At 41.1% G+C, this 15584-nt stretch overlaps 2 protein-coding genes across 8 annotated transcripts in view; both read right to left on the reverse strand.

The window, feature by feature from the left end:
• Positions 1-2506, reverse strand: part of prom1b (prominin 1 b) — a 30265-nt gene extending 27759 nt beyond the window's left edge. For 4 of the 7 annotated variants that reach the window (XR_014277165.1, XR_014277166.1, XR_014277167.1 and 1 more), the window contains exon 1: positions 1942-2505. Coding sequence is in view for 1 of the 7 variants with exons in the window: in XM_082535840.1 (XP_082391966.1) it covers positions 1942-2212 (271 nt within the window). In the remaining 6 variants the exon portion in view is untranslated. Of the gene's footprint in view, positions 1-1941 lie in introns of all 7 variants that reach the window. The other 3 variants (XR_014277162.1, XR_014277163.1, XR_014277164.1) reach the window with 1 other exon arrangement.
• A 1154-nt stretch (positions 2507-3660) lies between these two features.
• tapt1b (transmembrane anterior posterior transformation 1b) lies at positions 3661-15141 on the reverse strand. The gene is made up of 14 exons (XM_082537402.1): positions 14920-15141; positions 12539-12669; positions 12322-12440; positions 10606-10768; positions 10366-10501; positions 9846-9943; positions 9679-9748; positions 9425-9505; positions 9123-9232; positions 7116-7175; positions 6175-6243; positions 6009-6085; positions 5743-5915; positions 3661-5663 (listed from the first exon to the last, which is right to left on the reverse strand). The coding sequence occupies exons 1-14, from the start codon at positions 15089-15091 to the stop codon at positions 5410-5412; spliced, it is 1713 nt and encodes a 570-aa protein (XP_082393528.1). The 5' UTR covers positions 15092-15141; the 3' UTR covers positions 3661-5409.
• Positions 15142-15584: the final 443 nt, after the last annotated feature.

Consider the following 15584-nt stretch of genomic DNA (forward strand, 5'->3'; position numbering starts at 1 on the left):
TGTGGGCTGGATGGGTTGTTACAGACATCTTGTGAGAATTTCCTTTAGAAATATATTTACGTGTTCAATAATTTCTCCCCTACTGTAAGCTTGAAATTGGAAGCTTTAGAAGCAAATGAACAAAACATATATATGGCACCTTCTTCTGATTTAATGTTCATAACAGTTTTGCTTGACAGTGTTGCATTCACCACAAATGAACACATGCACCTGCCACTGTCTACCAGGCTCAGGTCGTGTAAAGCATTTATACATATACGTACAGGGAGATGATGTGGCATCCAGGTGGGCTACCTGTGTGTGTGATAGTGAGTCATACTGGAATGGAATAGCAGCATATGGTGCAGCGGATTAAGGTATTATGCTGTGATGCAGGTGACTGGGAAAGCTTCCCTTAATCGCAGATCTGCTAATTGATTAGCCAGCCAGCGGCCCTAACCCTGGACACCGAAATGGCAGCAACTTAAAACCTTCAATCCAATTGCTGTGTGTCATCAACCAACGTGACCACCCATAGTTGCACATACAACACATAAACAAACTGTTTTTGATGGGATGTGATCACTGGATTACTTACTGGCCTTCATCACAAAGACAACAGAGCAACATACATTGTTTTTATTGATCCTGTGATCACCTATGAATCACCTGGAGCATGGGCTTGCAGGAGATCATTCATGACTTATGACAGCTACGGATCCCTTTAAGCTGCTCAACAATCGCATATCATCACAGCATACCACCCCCTTTGTGCTCTTTGAGTTTGAGGGATTTTAATTTTTTTTTTTTTTTTTTTGGGGGGGGGGGGGGGGGTGGCAGCAGTGTTAAAATTAGATAACGATGACATGGCACAGGTTTACCTCTGGGTTTAGGGTTACAGACACAGCAGCACAGCACAAATAACTCGCGCCACAGCAGCCTTGTTGAGGTTATTACTGTTTATTTGGACTTTGCCATTTGGTTTATGACGTACAACAGTCCAGTCAGGTCCCCGACCTCTAAGCCAAGTGAGTGATTTGTGAGCTGCCTGACGTTCAATGCCTTAAAACAAATCATGGCATCAACGTGGGCAGTGAGGAGAATCAAAGTCTAAAAATAAATGTCTTTGTTTAATCAGGATATATATATTTTTAGATTCTCACATTAATTATAGCTTGTGTGGACCCAGACCTTTAAATGGAAAAACAATGGTCCACTTTTTTTCTTTTTTACTTACTTGCTTTAATATTGAAATGCATATCAATATTTTTCTTTCATGTAAAAATATGTTTAATATAGCTGTATCTATTTATAATTAGTTTTTTTTAAATGTGGTTGAATTTACCCAATCAGAAAACTTTTTTTTTGATTTTCAAATGGATAAAAATACGAGAAAAATCCATAGACATCTATTAAGTAAGGTTATGCAAACGAATTAGCTTATTCATATGCAGACTAATAGAGTTTCATCCCTGAAAGCCTGCTTTCAGCCAAGAGAAACCCTGCATACACACATTCTCAATTGTACACTTTTCCACCACAATTGCACACTTATTGCACACAATAAAGTATCTCTCTGTCTCATGTCCTGTGATTGTGACTGTGATTACACTGACAAGTAATGCACTTCTTACATAAATGGACTGTGGACTTGTATTTCATATATAGACAGATATGCATAAACATATGTATACTGAGCATCTGTACAGCAGCATCTGGATGACAAGTAAGGTTGAGTCAAGTTTGTGGTCATAACGAGTTCTGCTGCTGTAAATAACAGATTATAAACCGGGTGCTAAAAATACTTGCTGAACTTTCTCCTCAGGTAGCCTAATTAAATGTGATTGGTCGCACCTGTTCGAGCCGCACTAACGTTGAAGTTGAACTAGGCCACGGTGGTGCACCGTAAAGACAAGGTCCTGGGAATAGGAAACACGGGTGGGGAGGTGTCGGTAATCTCACCTTTGGGAAAGGGGTTCGGCTGAATGATGTAGAGAAACGCGTGGACCATATGGAAGAGGATCCCCATGCTCCCTGGCTCGTAATAAGCGTGGGTGTCGTAAACCGCCGCGGGTACAAACCCAAAATCCAGCGGCTCCACCGGCGGAGGTGAGCGCTCTCTGCGGGAGTCCGACCGGACCTCAGCCGGCACCGCGCCCCTCTCATCCGCCTGCTCTTCGCTGCCTGTGGCCCCCCAGCAGAGCAGCAGCACGAGCCAGCGTGTCCACAGCATGGCTCCCCGAGGTCCTACTCGGTTTCCAAAAAAAAAAAAAAAAAAAGTATGAGGGGGAAAGGAAACACAAAACTGGAGGGAGAAGGGGGGTGACACCTGTCCCTCCGGGTGGTGTTTTTTTATCCCCACACCGCAAAAACAACCGTCCTAAGGAAAAGTTTTAAAAACAACATCCAATGGTCGCAGGAGTAGCAGCCGTTAGCTACGGGTTTCCCGGTACGGAGTCATCACCGACATCTTCCCGGGGCTCCGGCGGCCGAAGACGAGCGCTCACACATTCTCACCGGCTTCGTCCTGCGAGCAGCCTAATCTCGCGTGCACGTAAAAGGCTCGAGCACGCTCTCGCGCGTTTGAAAGCTGGTCGGGAGCATCTGTGGCGCGCGACACCGCTCTGACCAGCCACCTGTCACCCTCTCTCTCTCTCTCTCTCTCATCCCCAGGTGTACTGTTCAAGCAGAGGTTCAGAGAGGGTCAGCTGAGCACGCCCGCTGACTTCACAACAGGAAACCAAAAGGTGGATTTAAGCAGGCTGTTTGTTTGTCCAGGACAGAGTCAATACAGTAAAATATAACGAGGTGTGGAGATTTTTGTTAACTAAAAATAACAAAATGAGTGAATAAAAACCAAAAATGTTTTTTAAAAAAAATCATAAATCTTGCCTCTGCTATTCATACTGTCTTACTATTTGGCTTTGGTTTGTGTTCTTTTTCTCTCAGGAATTAAAATTCTGCTTCCAACATCTAAGCCAATAACGCAACTGGTATAAATTTTGAGCTTTTTGACCCTGCAGTTGATCCAACAATCATCATTTTGAAGGGTTTGGTTCATGGGGAGATATTTTTGTGTATGAATGTGTTTCAAGCTTGATACATTTAGTCTGAGCCTGCTAAAGTAGCTTTGCATGATTCAGAAGTTCAGAATAATCTTGTTTTAAATACTGTTTGACTTGGCTACACCTTGGGCCTCTGTGAGTAAAAGTGAGCCTGGACACTTAGCAGTTGTCTGTTAGATAGTTCAGCAACGGGAACATCTGGCAAAAGATGCAAGGTTTGACTTGGCAAGAAAGTGTGGAAACAAAGCATTGAGTTTAACGGAAACAGTATAGTCTGGTTAAGCCTTTAAAAACCGCTTTGATGGCTTCATGAGTAAGTGCTCTCTTTCGTCCTCTCTCATCTCACATGCAGCTTTTATGTGGCACCGGATGGGTTAAATGTGGAAAAACCTGAAATATGTCGACACAATCAGGGATGTCGTGTAGCCAGACCATTTATGTGAGCTGGACCTTTGGCAAAAAGCCCCCACCCTACCCCTGTGTGTGATGACATACACCCCCTCTAAATGTCCATTCAAGGGGAACAGTGGGCTGCAGTGTTTGCCTGGTTAACAGGGAGGGCATCGACTCCTTTCACTGAAAAGCATGCGCGCACACACAAAATCACACCAGAAACTTACAAAACAGTCTTGTTTTATTCTCCTTCTACCACGTAAGGAGATACATTACACGAATGAGCTGTACATGGAAGAGAAAAAAAAAAAACTCATACACTGTCCGTTTTTAGGTAGAGATCCATCCACATGCTGAAAAATACCTCACATATGACACACACACACACTAATGCTGCATTCACACTCCTCCTTCCAGCAGTATACAGCTATTTTTTTCCACTGTACGGACCATGATCCTGTAGTGAGACTGGACTTGGCCCCTGGCTGTGCCCCTCATGGACCCTCACTGGTCTCAGTTAAGATAAAAAATCTTGTTCAACGGTTGGGTCTATAATTTGTATAAGTATTGCATAAAAATGTCTCTAATTCCCAAACAGTTAATGGATCATTTTTGTAAATCCCCTTGAACTGAGGTTTGAAGTCTGCACTTCAGTCACATCTTCACTGTTTGATTTAAATCCACTCAAACTACAAAAACTGTGTCACTGTCCAGCAAATTAAGGACCGAACTGTGCCTGATCAGTTTTTAGTCCTGCGTTCCTCCTGCTCAGACCTTTGAGTCAAAGATGTAGCAAGTCCAAGTTGCAATTCTCTTTCCACGCAGCCAGAACCCATCCTTGTAATAACTCTTTACTTCCTTCCCCAGAAAAATCTTAATCCATCGTTTTGCATAAAAAGATATAAACTAGCTTCAACACAGAAAACCTGCACTTTGTTCATTGACAAGCTAGTTTTGGCCTGGATTATGAAGAAATCAGCATACAATGAAGCATTTCATGTGATTTTCACATCCACTCTCACTCAGATAGCGAGGAATGAGAAAACATGTCAGATCAGTTTCCAACATCAAAAAGCAAACAGAAGAAAATGTTATATGGCTGTGATGTGTCGCCACTATTATCTGTAGGCCACATGCTTCAATGAAAAAGGTACAAATTAAGCACATAAATAAGTCACACCTGTCAGGCCTGGTAGGCCATCTCAAAATAAATACAAATCTGCACCATCATCTCAGTGCTTTAAGGTAATACCAACACAAATGACATTAAGCCTTCCAACTTTTTATATCTCTTAAGTTACCAAACCAAACATTACAACTGAAGCTGATGCAGCCAAGCAAAGCCATTCTTAGTGTCACTGCTGCCATATTTAACCTGCTGGGACTGCAGCTCACCTCATCACCTCAGATCAACCTCTGTGTGTGTGTGTGTGTGTTAGAGCTTCTGTCTGCAGAATAACTTCATGATTTGAATCCTTCCATGTGATTGTGATTCAATTTAGAAAAAAGATTTGAAACCTGTCATAAAAACTTCATTTCAAATATCATCAGCCTTTTTTTTTTGGAATAATTAAAAAAAACTAGTAAAAACTTTTGTTCTTTCTAAAAACAGCTTCTTACTGATTGTGCTTCTGAACACACGTGATTTGACATACGCAGATTTCTCTCTGTAGTCTGCTCCTCCCGTGTTTTACATGCTGTCTTCATCAGCGAGTGCGCCACCGCCAGGCCTCTGACCCAGTGCCAGAGCCCGCTTGGCTCATCAGACACACGCAGGACCAGCTGGAAACGTCTGATGCCACCTCGGATGCTTGTAGTAACAGCTTTATGCCTTTGCTGGTTTTGTCAGTCAATAAATAAATAAATACTTGAGGGGTCAGGTGCACAAAAGTAAGTACGGTCTGAGCATGCTCCATGACCCATGTCTGATCCCTGAACCCTGTAGTGTTGCCAGGATTGCTACACTGGTCCTTCAGTCTATTCGGTTGCCACAGATGGTGAAGCGATCTATCTCCAGCAGGTCTTTCTTTGGTGGTCGGTGTGCAAGTCCGCCTCCTTCCAGTCCCGTGTCAGCGTTGATGATTTTGTCATCGTCCTCCTCGTCAGGAGTCGTCAGGAATGTGTCTGAGTCACTCTTCGGGAAGGAGGGGGCAGCGTTTTCTGCTGTGTTGGTGGGCTGACAGATGTCTGACGGCAGAGAAGTTTCTCCTTTGTCAGCTGTGGATTCTGTTATAAAGCAAGTTAAGAGTTTTTAGCAGCAGTTAAACTCAGGAAAAGAGACAGTGAGACAGAGTGACTGAGCTACCTTGCTGCGGTGAAACGTGAACATGTTTTGTCCGGTGAGCTCTAGAGTTTGCACGGCTGGAGGCGACAGAAGGCGGAGGGTTAAAGAGCTTTTCCTCCATATTGGCCTCTTTGACAAACACACAGGAAGTTCCCAGGAGAACGATACTGTTGAGAACCTTCAGAGTGATCATCCTGCTCACACAGACAGGCAAAAGTCACGTGAACATGAAAACAAACAGTGTCAAGAAAATAATCAAAAATGATGAAGACATGTTGGCCAATTACCCCAAGTAAAACAGCAGCACACACATAAACGAGAGCGACCCCTGGATCTTCACTGAGCTGGTCACCACTCTGATCAGCTGAAAAAAACATCGTCACATTTATAAGCAAGCAAACGTGGGAGCAAACATCTCAATATCAAAAGCCATCCTGTGAAAGAACGACTGACCAGCAGCGCTAAAGGAAGCGGGATGAAGCCCATTCTCCTGGATACTGAGTCACTGTAGTCTGTGTACGCCTGGAGACACAGTTAACACATTGTTATGTAAAACATCAACAAGCAGCACAGTTTTACTCATGGATAACTCAGTCCATTCTTTTAATGAAATCATAAGCTAAAAATCAGGAAAAACTGCTGGATGTGCTTTCAACACGTTCCTCATTCACTGTTTAAACGTTACTCACCGACTGATGGATCAGAATCAATAATTATCAGATGTTATGATCAGAGGTGAATAGCAATAACAGAAAAGGACATATGCACAACACCGTCATCAGTGTATCATGCTGCAACTGAATCAAGGTGTATGAGGCAGGGCTACTGGCAATGGTGGATGCTGGCACGCATGTCTGAGCTCTTCTGAGTGTGGTGGAAATGTGACCGGACAGAGGTACCAAGATGAGGCGCCCCAACCTGCACCGGTGCCATTCTTGCGGCAGCAACCCACCCTACAGCTGTTACCGGCACACAGTGGCCAGTAGATCAGGAGCATGTCCTGGCGCCAGTCAGGATTTAGTCCCAAAAGGTCTCCTACTGAGCATGCCGGGGACATGCTGTGTTGAAATTCATGAGAGGCAGCCGCAACAAGTAAGCAGTGCACAGCTGCAGCCTGCACTCAGGAATGGAGAGACATCCCTCAACTTACTCAGGCACTGAATATGCAGTCCAGGCCATACCTTGTATTATAGTGAGGGTTTATGAAATCTATTCAAAACGCTAACCTGCCTTTTGTTTTTGGACTAGTATATATAATAAAAAAAGAGGAAATAAGATGATATGTAGTGTCATACAGAGGAAAATGTTGTCTTTCATTAGAGAAAACACAAACAGCACCTTGTCCTTTTATTTGTATTTTCCTAAATTACTGTGATTTGAGCCGCTTCACTCACATTTTTCTGCCGACTGCTGACTAGGTCAAAGGCGAGGCTGGCTCTGTATTCCCCGTATACCTGAGACAGAGGCAACGTGTCAACCGATACAAGAGAAACATCAAAATATAAAACAAATAAGCTACTGAGTAGAGCGCCTGCCTTGTCGTGGTGACGTAACAAATGTTAACTTGTTTACTGCAAGTCTCATAATTGGTTTACCTGCTTGTTCTTTACTGTGGTGCATGAATGCGACGTGAAAGCACAGTAAAGGTAAATTCATGAAGCCGAAAAGAAGCAAAAATGTGTGTGTGCGGATTAAACGTGGATTAGTATGGACTCACAGGTACTTGAACACTTACAATGTGAGTGAGGTTTGTGTGATTAGGTTTGACAGTTTGGGGATAAAGGGGTTAATCCCTTCCTGTGGGGCTGCTTTCTGTTACATAAGCATAGTTACAACTCGTTGGAGGAAAATCAAAGAGAAAGGCGACTCATGAGGGAAGGAAGTGAGAAACTGATAAGGAAAAAATGGGCCTGCTGACGGTTTCTCTTGCAGGTGGATGATTCTCTAACAGTATAACAATAGTGCTAAAGAGACCAACAAAGTGAAAATACACAGATTTGTAAATCATGAAATACTACAATATAACATATTTTATATGGGTCAAGTGACCAGAACTCTAATCCTGTTATTGTTCTAGATCATCTTAATTTGAGGTCCATATGGTAAATACTAAATATTTTACCTATTATGTTTTGAAACACAAAACTAGATTTAACATGTATATAACCCTAAACATGACAGAAAAATATGCACCATCATTTCAGTTCCTTAAAGTAATTTCTATCACTGCTGTTAGTTTTGCTGTGAGATCACAACATTGTAAAATGGGTTACACTGTTTGAATGGTGAAGTTTGTTTCTTCAATTGAAAACAGTGGAAGCATTTTCACTTGGATCAGTGTGCATTAAACTAAGCTCTTGCCATAGGACCATATATCAAATCTAAAATAGAGCAGATCAAACTTAGTTGCTGCTATGCGTGTTAGCCTGTTAGTGTGGCATCATTACATTACTCACTGTAAGCATTTTTCCTGCATATACAACTGAAATTCTGCACATTACTCTCAAATTTGTTTTGTTGACCGCTTAGTTGGCTTTCTTTTCTGATGCAACTATTGTCAAAGCACAGATTCTCTCTGATGTTAAGTAATATACAGGTTGTACTGACCATGGTGTCACAGGTCCAACCCCTTCATATCCCCAGTTACTGCCTGGAGAAACCTTGTGTCAGGTTAAACTGGCCATCTGCGAGGCTGTGTCTGTACTCCCCATATACTAAATCTAACCTCACAGGTATGACACGTTTTCCAAAAGATCCCTGACGTCCTTTGAAGAGAAATGCCCATAACTGAGGAAAAAGAAGCTCTAAAACTTAATTATCATAGTGCACTGGTTTTTCTCTGTACACTGCAGCAGATGTTTAATGATGCCAAGAATATATAAATAAAACTGCAGCCCATTTCTAAGTTCAGCTGATACATGGTGACACTATACCAATATTTAGATGTGCTTATATGCGCAAAAGCACATCCAAATGTAGAAAGTAATAGATCTAAGACATAAATGAGAAAATATCCCATTAAAATGTTTTTTATACCTAGAATAGTGACACTCCCCACTAATCTTTTCCACACAAATATCTGAACTGTGTTGAAGCTGATAGACAACTGTCCACAATTTTAATTGTATTAATAATCTTTTAAGCTTATTTCCCATTTTATGGTGATTTATTCCAAGTTTTTCCACATCGGAGCTTGCTAAGACTGTCAGATGTTCATTCTAACTAACAGATTTATTTTATCTGATTTAAACTGTGTTTCTCATTGTACTGAATTGCTGTTGGGTGAACATGATAGAATAGTTCAATAGTTCTAACTAATGTGTTTCTCCTCTAGTTGCCAAACACTCAACTGCACTTTAACCAAGTTAATAAACCGTCAAACGTACAGAGAAAGGACTTACATCAGCACTGATGTCATTGAATTTGGTGATAAAGGCGTGCTTGACAACATCCACGGCAACCTCTGAGGCTATCACCATGACTACATCAGGAAACAGCACCCACAAGTGGTCTGACAACAAACACATTGAAATCTAATCAGTATAATTATTTAATCTAGTATTAGTAGTAAAAGAAAACAGTGAGCTACTTAGCAAGAGTGAAAAGACCCGATTATGAACCTAATCGGGGTACTATGATAAAGCACATCTGTATGCAGCTGTATAGCTTTCAGTACTCTTTGCAAAGCTTTGTATTAGGTTACCGGCATTCCATGAAAACTGCTCCATGTTTCTCAGACAGACGATGAGCAGGAGGATGTAGTTGGTGAACCTCTCTTTTATGTCTATGGGAAACAAACAAATCAATCCAGGATTAACCTACTTTGTGCTCACTGCAGTTGAGCTCGATTCCACATATTTACCTTGTATTAAATAATCATACTGAGAGGAGGAGGCACAAAGTATTCAAAAATTTTGATTTTTGTGGAACGTAGCCAGCTGTTTTACCACCACTTACCACTGTTTGACATCTGGAAAAGGTTGTTCTTTTCAAACTTCTTAAATACACTCCCTTTGATCTCAACAAACTGCAGAAAAAAGAAAAACCCAACATAAAAACATCAGGACTGAACTGGAGATGCCGCATGTTTTAAACGGGGTAATATGTCTGTGCATAAAACTCACGTTGTTTGACATCATAATGGTGAGCAAGGACTTGTTGTGGGAGTTGAAAGCTACATTGAGAGTTGTGGCCTGAACCATGATGAGGATGGCATGAAGAACTGGATACATATTGAGGAAAAACACACATTTTCTGCACTGTAATAATACTGACGCAATGACTTTATGTTCCCTACTAGTCTGAAGTACAGCTGTTAGATTTGCTGCTGCTGATTACTTCAACTTTGATTGACTGTTTGGTTTATGAAAAAAGTTGAAGACTGGGAAGATTAAATAGCAGAGTGATGAATAACGCTTGTTTGGGATCACTGGGGGCATTTATTCTTCCAGGTCTTTCCTTTTGCCTCTAATGTGGCCTTTTTCTATCAGTTTCAAAATCTGAATTTAAGCTTTTAATTTCATTTGTTTTAAATACACTTCAGGAAAACATTTTGCTGAACGATAAAACTGATTAATGTTGCAAATCAACTTTAAACTGACTAACTTTTAACCGTTTTAATATCAGTGATGTTTTTGAGGATACAGACGTAGAGAACAGCCATGAGGAAGTGAGGAATCACGCCAATATGCGCTCTCTTCTTCTCCTTGGGTTCTGTGGCGGTCCAGTACAGAGCGTCCAGTATGTCTTGGCCAAATGATGAGAACAGGCGGTCCGCCACCTGACGACACAGGGAAGGGAAGGATGACGGGGGAGAGCTAGTCAATGTGTGGTGCAGTGTCATTAGATACTGAACTGGCCAATGAGGAAGATTACACAGTGTACCTCTAACATGTTGTAGATGATGTATAGTTTGATGACAGACTGTCCTCTGATGAGATGGTACATCATGGCGTAATCCACGTAGCTCATCATTGAGTAACACAGCACCATAATAAAGCCTTTGAGTACGTCGCACACCTGGGCTGGCTGAAGCAAGCGGGAGCCGCTAAATAACACACAAACGTCACAGACAAGGAAAATGTTCACAAGAAAATCACCAGAACAGAACAGCATAGTTGGCTGTTGCCTCAGAGCTCTGCTGCCCCCTGGAGGTCAATAATAACATTGCACTGCCTCAGACAAAGACCTTGCCCAGGGTGACAGAGCCCCCTTTAAAGTGGGACTGCAGAACATATTTATTCCTTGCACCTGTTTTATTTGTATTTGTATTTTTATTTATATATATATATATATATATATATATATATATATATATATATATATATATATATATATATATATATATATATATATATATATTTTTTTTTTTTTTTTTTTTTTTTTTTTTTTTTCTCCCCTCAATGAACCACAATTTGATTCTTTACAGTTTCTAAAAAGAATTCTGGATTTGAGGAAAGCAGGGAAGCTCTAAATATGGGTCATGTTGCCTACGCTGTACATATCACAAGATATGCAGATTTTGGAAAAGGTGCTCACAACGCAACACAAAAAATTAAGTGACTGTAATCAAACTGATTAACAGTGTAATATTAGTACTGATCAACAAAGGACTAATAAGGGATGCACCTGCCTAATACATGGAGTGTATATCAGCCCAATCCTGACTCAGAAAGCCAGACTGGGTGTCGGTGACAATGAGCAGACGAATGGGGCCAATATGTTCAGCATTTTTCTGTTTACTTTGTCACACATCAGCATCAGTGAACCAGCTCCTAATGCAAAAGCAATCATAACCGAGGGAATATAGGGGCAAAGGTTTTGCATTTTATAGGTATGTCAACTTTACCATATCAACAGCTTTAATTTTTATGTTGATAGAAGTTTATTATTAAACTGCAAACTGTGGTCAAGTTAGGTGACATGATTGAAAATCCCCGACGAACATGATGGTTTCCATGTCGGCGTCTCCCTCCCATTTGCTCTCACTCCCATTATGTTCAGTTTACTGATGTAATGCTTGTTGGGACGCTTTTATTGCACAGCAGGATTCAGAGTCTATTATTACTCCACATCTGTGAGAGCAGGTGCACTCACAGTGACAACAGGTAAACAAGAAACTAGTGAGACTGTAAATAAAGTAAACAACTTTTTCTTTATTTTATTCATCTTGCTCAAATTGCTGCAAATCAGTAAATGTAAATAGCCAGAGTTTGCTTTTTTTTTTACAACATCATGACAGCAATGACTAGGTCGAGCCTGACATTTCGACTTTGTTTTGCTCTATTATTCTCTGATTTCTTATGTTTTACTAACCAATTTTGAAGACAGAAAAATCACTGATGAAGAGCTGAGGCTCTACTCCAACATTATACTTCACAGGACCTGATAATCATGATAATCACAACATTTGTACCTCGTACATAAATGACATCTAACACAATCTATGCAAATATACTTTTAATGATGGTGGAGTTGTACTGATGAGAAGCACATGTATCAAAATATTCCCTGTTAATAACAAATGATGGGTTAAGGAAATGTACTTTAATACTTATATATATAATAAAATGTACTCTAATACTTATGCTTATACGTTACCTGAGACCACAACATGGCACTGTGAAGAGTCGCAACAGGGCCAGAATCACCCTGAGGGGCAACAGCGTAAACACATAGAGGAAGGCGTCCAGACAGAGGAAGAAGCCGAATGTCATCAGCTGAAAACAGGAAGAGAGGGGAGAAATACATTTATTACAACTGTGTTTATTTCATTTCATTTTTTTTCTTTAAGTGTGGGGGTGTACAGTGTGTTCACCTTCTCCAGTTCTTTGGGGATGCGGAGGCATGTGTAGACCCTCTCTCTGCGCTCGGTGTATTTGGCCTCGTTGTGTTCTAGGAAGTAACCTCTGGTGAGCTCAGTAGTTATGAATCTGACCAGAGACAGGTCTACAGATACAGACAGGAATAAATTATTATTTTTACTGTGTTTTGAATCTATCACAAACAACACTATCAACACAGCACACATAGAGGAGTCCTTACTTAATGGTAAATTCCATCAGATGAGAACTGGCTACACTAAAACCAAAACTACTCGAGCTAATCTGCTGCTGGAACCGTCTAAACTCCTCTGCTGAAGCTTAGAAACATGAACGAAGGGATTTGTTCCCATTTAGCCACAAGAGTATTAGTGAGGTTGGCCACTCGTGGTTCGATCAGGCCTGGTAGGAACTCCAGTTCATCCCAAAGGTGTTAAGGTTTGGAAAGTTAAAGCTGTTCTGGTCACTTGGTTTTATATCAACTTTTTTTATTTCACTTACATGTTTGAAGCGGCTTTAGACCTTATACTATGTTCTTTTTTTCTTTTCTTTTTTTAAATATTAGGCTCCTTTTTTACATTATATAATGACAATGCATACTCAGTATTCTGTTCAGAGTCATCTGGTTTTTCAAGTACTCATAGCATATTTTGTTCCCTTTATTTGGATAAATCCAATAATAAAAAAGAAGTCCTCTTCATTAGTATTAAAATGGACTATCATTAGCATTCATTAACATCCAGTGCTTTTATTTAGGTATTTAATCTGACTTCTAAATCAGTGCAATTTAACCTATGGTAACGATATTTTATATGCGTGAACTCAAGAAGAGCTGAGAAACAAAGTCTTTGACATCTAGCAGTCTGGAAAGGGATACAAAGCCATTTCTAAAGCTTTGGGACTCCACAGAGGCATGGTGAGAGCCATTATCCACAAATGGAGAAAACTTGGACCAGTGGTGAACCTTCCCAGGAGTGGGCAGCCAACCAATATTACTCCGAGAGCTGATCGACGGCTCATCTATGAAGTCACAAAAGAACCTGAACAATATCTGAAGAACTGCAAGCCTCACTTGGCTCAATTAAAGTCAGAGTTCATGATTCAACAATAAAAAAAGAAGAGACTGGATAAAACATGGTGGTGGTAGTGTGATGGTCTGGGGTTACTTTGCTCCTTCAGGACCTGGAAGACTTGCTGGGGTAAAAGGAAACATGAATTCTGCTCTTTACCAAAACATCCTGGAGGAGAATGTCTGGCAGTCAGTGCCCTGAAGCTCAAGAGCACTTGGAGCACTTGCCAGCTATCGCAAACGCCTGACTGCAGTTCTTGCAGTGTTATCAAGGGTGACGCAGCCATCAGGTTTAGAGGGGAATTATTTTTTCACACAAGGACACGTAGGTTTGAATAGTGTTTTTCCCTTACTGAATGAAATCATAATTTAAAATGCATGTTGTACTTACTCTCGTGAACTAAGACCAATATTAAAAAGTGTTTGATGTGAAGCAAATATGAAAAGGGCTCAAACAGTACTGTATTTTTTTCCAGCTCTGGGGGAGCTTTATAGATAAAGTTTATTTTCTGAACAAAAGGAGCAGAGTTCAAAATATGTAGGTGTTTAGCAACCAAGAATGGTCAAAAAAATCTTTATCCAGTTGCATTAAAAATAGCAATATTGAGTATATACATAAGAAGACCGCGAGTGCACCTTCTGAATTCACAGAGAAAGAAAAGTGTATAAAATTTAGAAACAGCTGAGCTTTATGGAAGGGATGTACACGCTTTCTAATAAACAAATCTTACTAGAATAAACCACAACAATTTATGTTGCCAATCATCTGAAAACACATGGCCTTTTTTTCTTCTTCTTGCAACTGGGTCAAAAATGATTGCCGTAAGCATTACGTTGAGCATTCTTTCAAGTCAACACGGGTGTCTGTGCACCTATGGCTCACACGGTGTCCACCGACTCATCCGAGTGCGCCTGTGCAGAGAACCAAACCGCACGAGAAGCCAACTGGCTGACCTGGACTTTCTGCATGATCACATGCAGTACTGCTGTCTTACTAACAGTCAGAAATCCTCCTGCTAGGTTTAATTTGGATGCATATCACACAATTGTGCCACCTGCTCGTTACTTTACTCCAGCTCAGTTTCTCACAAACAGCTGCTGAGGCTGCCTGCAGCTACATCCCCACAACATGTGCAAACTCGGAGCAAGCCCCGATAAGCTGCAGAAGCTCAGTTGATATTTTACATGCCTTCTCGAGAAACTCTACAAAAAACACCCTACAGCCGCCGTAAACAATAATTATCTCAGCTGCTAGCTAGCGCTGTCAAACTGGGAGTCAGCGCCTGTGGAAACGAAGCTAGCTCTCACCTGACAGGTTGCTCTTCTTTCCCCTGCTAGCGCCATTTTTATCGTTAAATCCCAGCGTCTCCGTGACTCCGTCTTTCTCCTTATTCTTCCCCGCTGTGGCAGCCTTCTTCTCCCTCTCGCTGTCCTCCTTCTCCTTCTCTTCACCCAGACCTGTCGACAGCGCCTCCGCCATCTTCGCCAAACGAAAGTTTCAGGCCGCTGCTGCCTGGGAAACTGACGGTCAGACGTCATCACGCACTGCAGGTTGTTCAACTCACCGGCAGATGTCGCCAAAGCCCTGAGATTATTTGCCGCACATTATTTATTTTTCCCCTTTCTCAGTTTATAATCCCACGAAGCTAAAAACATTAAAAAGACTGTATAAAATGACACAACTATCAGCTTACGTTTCATTATAACCTATTCAACTGAGAAAGACTGTGAATGAACAAAATAAAACATACAAAGCTGATTGAGTTTTTATTACCGTGTATGCAATAGATTCACTATCATCATAACCCTTTTCCAATTGCACCTATAGGCAATTAGGCAATTAGTTGTGTGAAAGTAACAGAAACACACACACAAATGTGTTCAATATTTAAGGAATTTGCTGATTTGCGTGGTTCTGCTCTTCTTATATATCGCTGCAGCCAACACATCTCAAGAGACACAACTTTTACTTT

This window comes from Aulonocara stuartgranti (assembly GCF_965226115.1).
Source record: "Aulonocara stuartgranti genome assembly, chromosome: 6".
Taxonomy (NCBI): domain Eukaryota; kingdom Metazoa; phylum Chordata; class Actinopteri; order Cichliformes; family Cichlidae; genus Aulonocara; species Aulonocara stuartgranti.

Bases quoted from the DNA above. Each gene is read 5' to 3' on its own strand.
- tapt1b (XM_082537402.1), bottom strand. From the start codon at position 15,091: ATGGCGGAGGCGCTGTCGACAGGTCTGGGTGAAGAGAAGGAGAAGGAG. The intron at 12,441-12,538 runs GTGAACACACTG...TCCTGTTTTCAG, and splicing joins TCCCCAAAGAACTGGAGAAG to CTGATGACATTCGGCTTCTT. The intron at 5,916-6,008 runs GTAATTGGCCAA...CTGTGTGAGCAG, and splicing joins GTGCTGCTGTTTTACTTGGG to GATGATCACTCTGAAGGTTC.